General features: G+C 36.4%; 1 protein-coding gene across 1 annotated transcript; it reads left to right on the top strand.

Moving 5' to 3' along the window:
- Positions 1–1,151: 1,151 nt before the first annotated feature.
- LOC103475783 (very-long-chain 3-oxoacyl-CoA reductase-like) lies at positions 1,152–6,020 on the top strand. Its single transcript, XM_008427653.1, has 12 exons — positions 1,152–1,240; positions 2,489–2,707; positions 3,135–3,181; positions 3,366–3,441; positions 3,556–3,666; positions 3,891–3,958; positions 4,064–4,108; positions 4,205–4,239; positions 4,318–4,399; positions 4,493–4,558; positions 5,612–5,761; positions 5,854–6,020. The coding sequence occupies exons 1-12, from the start codon at positions 1,222–1,224 to the stop codon at positions 5,998–6,000; spliced, it is 1,065 nt and encodes a 354-aa protein (XP_008425875.1). The 5' UTR covers positions 1,152–1,221; the 3' UTR covers positions 6,001–6,020.
- Positions 6,021–7,847: the final 1,827 nt, after the last annotated feature.

Genomic DNA, 7,847 nt, shown 5'->3' with positions numbered 1-7,847 from the left:
CGACCTGTCCAGGGTGACCCCGCCTCTCGCCTGGAACATTAGCTGGAGATGGGCACCAGCAACCCTCCCGACCCCACTGAGGGACAAGGGTGAAAGAAAATGGATGGATGGATGGAATTTAGTGTCCCTTTTTATTTTGGTCATATGCAGGTACATTTTGTAGTTAGTGTGGAGTTTGCCACTCAAAGTATCAGAAAGTAATGAACCCTGTTTCTGCTTTTGATGACACAAGTCTTTGGTGTGTTGGTCTTGACTGGAGGACAAGTTTGTTTACAGAAACTTCATAATTTATCATATTAGTTTTTTTCTGTTGTTTTGCTAATTTATTTCAGATATTTAAAATGTCTTCCAGTTCCACAAAGTTTATTAATGTTTAAGAATGTGAACTCGCATTATTATTATGCCGTCACTTGAAAATAATCTCCAAGCAACATTATCGCTTATCGCAATAACTTCTGGAAGAATTTATTGTCCACCAAAATTTGTTATCGTGAGAGGCCTGATTATGTGTATCAAATGTTTTTAGGGGAAGCTATTATTTCCTCAAAACAAAAATGACGGCATGATTTATCGGACAAACAGAGTTTGATGATAACCAGCATTTTCTCATCATTTGGGCTACAGGACTGGAATTGTACAATCTGTGCTATCACCATTTTTGTCACTCTGTCATTTAATCAGAGGCAGTATCAGTTTGTTATCGTACAAACAGTCCCTTTATTTCTGTTTTCCTTCTTTGGTTCAATGTGTTGTTGGCTCTTGTGGTCTTTATTTCGCAGAAGGTGGGTTATGAGAGGTGGAAGATGCGACCGCGTCAAGGACTTTGGCCTACATTGGTCGCACTTTACCCTTTCGCCACTGGCACAAACCAAACATTCCCTTTAAATGAAATAGTAGTATTGTTTTTACTGAAATAAACAGCTGACATATCGTAACTGTGAGAGGTTGAATACCAATTACTTTTTCTCCAGTGCAGTTCTGGGGTATTCTGTTATTTCAAAGCATTGAAAATATTTAGAATAAATATTAATTAATGCTTCATATACATCTATAAATAATTTAAATTCAATTTATGTTGCATTAATATTAATATTTGTATTATTTTATTTGAGGGGCTTGAAATTCATTCAGCATGAATCAGTTAGCCTTTACGGGACTGACCTGTAGTACCACATCCACCACTAGAGGGCTTTTGCGCTAGAGAAGCAACATTAAATCACTATGGTGATGCTTTTCACAGGTAATGGAGATCGAAAAGTTGTATATTACTATCCTTTATATTGTAAAAGACATTTTATAGATAATCCTTTATCATTTTTGTAAACTTTAAAAGTAGTTTTTAGTTTTATGAGTAGTCTGATGCAGCTCTTTTGTGCGTTTGCGGTGTGCTGGGTAATTTCCACTAACCGCAGAAGCTGAAAAAACAGTTTATTGTTCTTTTTTTTAATGCTGTGACGTAGATTATTTAACTATATTTTCTCATTTTCGTTTATTAATTGGCTTTTGAAGGTGATCATTTTTATGTTTGTGAACTTTAGAAAAGTTTCTCTCTTTTTTTATGAGTATTTAGACATAATGCGTCTGTGCGTCGGTTGGGTGATGACCGTTGGACTAACGGCAAAGCTTGGGAACTTGTGTTATTTTACTGGTCAGAAATATATCAAAACACTGATATTTGGCAGTTTATTATTATTCATTTGTTAGTTTTATTCTCCACTGTATGATATTGAGAACATGTCTTGTTGTGTTTTATTTATCATATACAAATGATGAGAGAGAAGCAACCTAGAATCACTCGCTGGATTCTTTTGTCATTTTCACAGGGTGTAACTTAACAACAGCAGTTTTTAGAAACAGTTAACATCTCTGTAATTGTCTTGATTCCTGGTTTTGCTTGGGCCTCTTGTGATGCAACCAGTGCCAGTGCAGTGAGGACAGGTTATTTAAAACAACAAACCATGCTATTTTAAATATATACTGCTCAAAAAAATAAAGGGAACACTTAAACAACACAATATAACTCCAAGTAAATCAAACTTYTGTGAAATCAAACTGTCCACTTATAGGAAGCAACACTGATTGACCCGACGAGGGTCCCCGTTGGCAGTGTTGCTTCCTAAGTGGACAGTTTGATTTCACAGAAGTTTGATTTACTTGGAGTTATATTGTGTTGTTTAAATGTTCCCTTTATTATTTTTTTGAGCAGTGTATAATTAGCTCATTCTACTTATTAACGATTCAGATATGATTCAGCAGGTAGAAACTGCTGTGTAATTTAGAATCTCAATTTGGTTGGTTAAAGTCAGAGGATGCAAGTGGGCCAAGTTTGCTTCTCAGAACCATTTTTTTTTTTTGTGGTTCTGCATTCAGCATATTAACAATCAACCCTCTGTAGCAATCTCCTGGAAAACAACTTAGAGGGGGGGGGGGGGGGGGGAAATGGGGGGGGGGGCCCAAACTAATATCCTCCATTTCTTCTGTTAAAAAGGGAGAAAACTTCATCTAAACTTCCACATTCTTCTGAAAATGCTGCTTGCTCTGGACTTCCCCCACAAGGTGTTGGTGATCAATGTTCTGGCAGCCTTAGGAGGTTTCACTTTGTCTCTTAACCTGCTGAAACTCACCTGGAAATGTTGCTGTGGATTCAGACAGTATGTCTTATCGTCGCTTTGTCAGGCGAACCTACGGGCGTACGGACAATGGGCAGGTAAAGTATGAGGAAATCCATTATGCACAAAAAATAATAATATTTCAAACGTTTTTTAAATATTTAATTTTGTTCGTTTTGATCAGACAATAAAAAGTAAAAACTAAAAAATATAGATGTACAATAAAATTATCGTGCCAACCTTACTTGCGATTTATACAGTTTGTTTGAAATGGAGCATGTGCAAGATCTTTGGACTTCCCTGCCTCTCTTATTATCATTAACATGTAATAATTTAAATCTCCATAACAGATAAACTCATAAAGTACTTCCACAATGAGTGATACTTAAAAGGCCATTCTCATCATACAATGTGTAATTACTTACACAGGACTAATGTCAATAATAGCATTTTTGGTGTTTGAGACACCTATCTTGTTTCAATGCTCTACAAAGTTGACTTTTCTCTACTAATTTCTTCATGCAGTTGTAACTGGTGCCACGTCTGGCATTGGTAAAGCTTATGCCACTGAGGTGAGTTTGCATCTTCATTTCAGAAAAATTTGATTTCAGGTTTGATGTATTGATTCGAATATCATTTGAAACTCTGGTTATATCTTTGTGTAAAGTAATTTAAGACAGAATCTGCATATTTATCAGGACAGATTTATGTCTGAGCTACAGCATCTTCACCATCTGTCTGCATGTCTTCCTGCAGTTGGCACGTCGGGGTCTGGATGTTGTTTTAATAGGAAGGTCTGACGAAAGGCTTCTAAAGGTTGCCCAAAAAATCAGTGAGTCAGGGAGAGATGATGGAGATGTCCTCTCATGTTGTCGTCATAGCGAATAAACTCATGAAATTTCTCTTAAAGCTGAAACGGTTAACACACATGTACTGTCTGCCTCAGAAAACAAGTACGGACGAAAGACTCACACCATCAGAGTGGACTTCACAGAGGGTAACAGCATCTACTCAACCATAGCTCGGGAGCTCCATGACCTGCAGATTGGAATTCTGGGTAATATAGAAAAAGTTCTTATTTATAAGCAGCTCATGTTTAACATTGAAAACATTTCTCTGTTTTGCTCTTTATAAGTTTTCCTCCATATACAAAATCTCCTCCAACAGTTAAAAAAAACCATTGTGTTTCATTATTTATCTTATATTTGCTGTCTTTCATTTACTAAAATGAGACACCAGTAGTGCTAACTAATGAAAGTTCTTGTATCTTGAACCACACAGTTAACAACGTTGGAATGGTCTGCAATGATCATTTTGCCTATTTTATGGAAACAGCAGATCAGAAAAAGGTGATCTATCAGTAATATCCCTTTTTTATGGCCAAACACTGGATGATTTAAACTAACTGAGGCTATTTTGTGTTTTCTAACTTTATTTCTAATTATTTTGAACAGAAAATCACAGACATCATCAACTGTAACATACTCTCTGTACCCCAGGTAAGACGTCTGCGTTAACGTTTCATATCTTCATTTATATTCACTTGTACACCACTCCACCTATAAATACATGGATATTATATTGTCACAATACAGATGTCCAGGCTGGTTCTTCCTCAAATGGTGCTCAGGTATCCACAGACACATCAATAACATGCAGCATTAGATTGACCAGATCTATAAACATTTGGGTTTCGTCTCATTCCCAGAGGCAGAGGATTAATCATCAACATCTCCTCTGAAATGGGTCTCCGTCCACATCCACTGGTGACTCTTTATTCGGCCACCAAGGTGTTTCTCTGGTGTTTATTTTCACACATTCATTCAAACCCATCATAACCTGCTCCCTCAATGGCCCTCAATGTCACGTATGCTTTGTTGCAGACTTTTGTGATACATTTCTCCCAGTGTTTACATGCTGAGTACAAGTCAGAGGGAATCACGGTCCAGGTAACTCACACCTGCCCTCTCTGAAACTGCACTGGTCTTAATGATACAGTTAATTTATGACTGAAATATGTTGACTTTTCAATTTACTTGGTTTCTTTATAGATTTAAAGAAGTTCAGATTAAAAAATGTTTTCCCTCATTTTTTAGTTAATGAGATTACACTGGATAACAAGTGAATTTGCAAAACTATATTAACACATAAGATTACATGACTTGGAAAACAAGTCATGTAATCTTACATGACTTGTACAGGTAGCGGTGAATAACATCTGCATTGAACAGATGTTCAATGCATCTCATGTACAAATAAGAAATTTGTTCTCATTTGTACATGAGAACAAATTTYTTTGTATTATGTTAGATCATAATGCCCGCTGGACGCCTCACTTGAAGCGTGTAAAAAGCAAAAATAGCAAAAAAGTTTTGCCGTTTTGGCAAAAACAAGGCATTTGATGAACCAGGAATCCTTAAAGTTATACTTTTCAGTGGTGTCTTCATATCTGAATTACTGTGTGGAAATTTGGGGAAATACTTAAAAAAACACTTTGCAGCCACTTTGCACAATGCAAAAAAAAAAAAGCTGTATACTATAGGGATAATTATTAAAATGGGATATTTAGACCATACAAACTCATTACTTTTTGAATTAGACATAATAAAATTCATGGATCCTGTCAAATTAAAAACTGGTCAAATAATACATAGAGTAATAAATAATCACTTACCAGAAAACATTAGAAAACATTAGAAGAAGTTTTAGAAAGCAAAAAGCACAAATACTAATGAGAAGTCTGTGGAGTGAATTTGTGGAACAATTTGGATGAGGACTTGGAAGATTGTATAAATATAAAGCAGTTTAGAAAATTATATAAAATATTTTTATTGCAATTGTACATGGATGACACAGAAATATAAGAATACATAGATTTTTTTTCTGGGATAAACATAAACCAAGGTTAATTTGTCATTCAACTGAACAAAAGCATGCATCTTTCAAAATGAACCTTGACCTTTGTTGTTATCTAACTAATGTCAATGTTGCCGTTTCCTCAGTGTGTGACCCCATTCATGGTGTCCACCAACATGACAAAAAACCTAAAAGTCAGCTTCTTTGTGAAAAGTGCTCCAGGGTTCGTCTATGATGCTTTGAACACTGTGGGCCACTCCACCTTCACCAGCGGCTGTCTGTCCCATGCACTGCAGGTGAGAGCAGCAACAAGCCACGATCTGCTCCAACGTTTCAAACCGTCTCCTTTCTCATCTTCACTTTTCTCTGCTTGAACAAAATCCTACAGAGCGAGGCTTTCTCCATTCTCCTGCCAGACTGGCTGCGGATGTCGGCATTTTTCATCCGGTGGCTGAGAAAAAGTGGGAATACGAAAGACTATCGGAAAGATGTGCCTCGGGAAAAGGGCTGTCTCACTGGAAAGAAAAATAAATAAATCTTTTATGTTGACTGAAATGATCTCTAACTTTTTTGTTGCCAAATGCAGGCATTCTAAGAAGTCCTCGTATTTACAACAGAAAATATGTAAAAATAGATATATTTCAAACATTTATTTATTTACGGATCAGGTTTGTGTCTTTTATGTCTCATTCATGAGAGTTGAGCCCTAGAAGAAAAGCTAAATTTACCTTTCTCTGGTATTATTATTATTATTACAGTAGCATAACTCTGCAATGCTACAGTGACAAAAAAATAACTGAAAAACAGCATGTGAATAATGCAACAAACAAAATTAGATTACTGTACTGACCGATTGATGTTTATGTTCCTCAGAGGAAAAAAAAACACTTTTAAGTAAACAAATAAAAAATCAGCCTATTTAAAGGTATGCCCATGTGCTGTACGGCATAGCCACTGGCGGTACGGTGGTCATGTAAGCAGCTTTGGATTACGCTGGACTTGATAAAACACTAGCAGAGTATAGCAACTTAAATCAGTACTAGAAACTTCAGCTACTTGGATTCTGTAAATCTCCACCTATAAGTAAAACAACATTTTTAGAAAATTGCAACACATGTTGGAATCTATCAGACTAATTCAGAAACACATAAAAAAACTAAGTTCCTCAATCATGTGTAAATTAAAATAGAGGCATTAAAATATATTCAGAAAACTCCAAGAAAAATTTATAAAAGTCAAGAAAACAGCAGGAAACTGCAAGGTAACATCAGCTGATTTAGTAATAAGTGATGTGAAAGAGATTCTGATTACAGAGGCGTCACAAAAAAAGCTTTTCATGATGGCTAAAAATAACAATGTCTGAACAGCTTCACAATTTTACTGCTGCAGAACATCCTGGTGAGGTTCAGGTGTTTCCAAACTCCTGAAAACTTACCTGAGTTCCTCAGAGGACGAAGTTTTGTGGAAAAATCAGCATTTCACCGTAAACCAAACACGAACAGGTGCTGCTCACAAAATTTCAGAAAATGGAGTCATCAAAAGAACAATCAGAAGAACTTCAGAAGGATCTGGGGCTAACATGTAAGTTTTTTCCCCCAAAGAAAGCAACAACTTATGGATCCACTGACAAGCAGCTCTCCCCACATTTATTCTTAAAATTAAAGTCTTGCTTGCATGAACTGGTTTGTCATACCTAAAAAAATGATACATGTACTCAACCAGTGAGGAGTAAAAACGTAAAAAAACATACATATTTTCACATAAACATGTTTTGGTAGTGATAGGAATATGAGTGTAGTCATTTCCTCAAAACAAAAATGACAACATGATTTATCAGACAAAGAGTTTGTTGATAACCATGATAGTACACTCTGTGCTATCACCACAGTGGTCACTCTGTCATTTAATCAGAGGCAGTATCAGCTTGTCAACGTACAAACAATCCCTTAAAATGAAAGAGGATTGTTTCTTCTTAAGCAAAGAGCTGACACATTGTAACTGTCTTAGGTTGAAGACTAACTGTTTCTCCAATGCAGCTCTGTTATATTCTATGTAATTACTCGTGTGATTTTATAGCATTAAAAGGGTTTAGAATTAATATTAATTCACATATTTAAGTCTAGAAACTATTTAAATACACCTTATGCTGAATTAATATTTGTTATGTTTTAATAAACAACTTGAAATCGACCGGTGTTATGCCCAGAAAAGCCCCCCTGCCCAAATTTGCATCCCCTGTCGCGGGAGCGCGCATCGCTCTAAGCTCTCGCATATTGATAACAGGTGTTATGCCCAGAAAAGCCCCCCTGCCCAAATTTGCATCCCCTGTCGCGGGAGCGCGCATCGCTCTAAGCTCTCGCATATTGACGAGGAAACGGATAA

Source organism: Poecilia reticulata, linkage group LG14 (assembly GCF_000633615.1).
Source record: "Poecilia reticulata strain Guanapo linkage group LG14, Guppy_female_1.0+MT, whole genome shotgun sequence".
Taxonomy (NCBI): Eukaryota; Metazoa; Chordata; class Actinopteri; order Cyprinodontiformes; family Poeciliidae; genus Poecilia; species Poecilia reticulata.
Note: the sequence above shows the minus strand (reverse complement) of the source record. Positions and strands in the feature narration are given on the sequence as shown.

Excerpts from the sequence above, each read along its gene's own strand:
- LOC103475783 (XM_008427653.1), top strand. Across the intron at positions 3,442-3,555 it reads AAAGGTTGCCCAAAAAATCA|AAAACAAGTACGGACGAAAG; the intron begins GTGAGTCAGGGA and ends TGTCTGCCTCAG. Across the intron at positions 4,400-4,492 it reads CTCTTTATTCGGCCACCAAG|ACTTTTGTGATACATTTCTC; the intron begins GTGTTTCTCTGG and ends GCTTTGTTGCAG.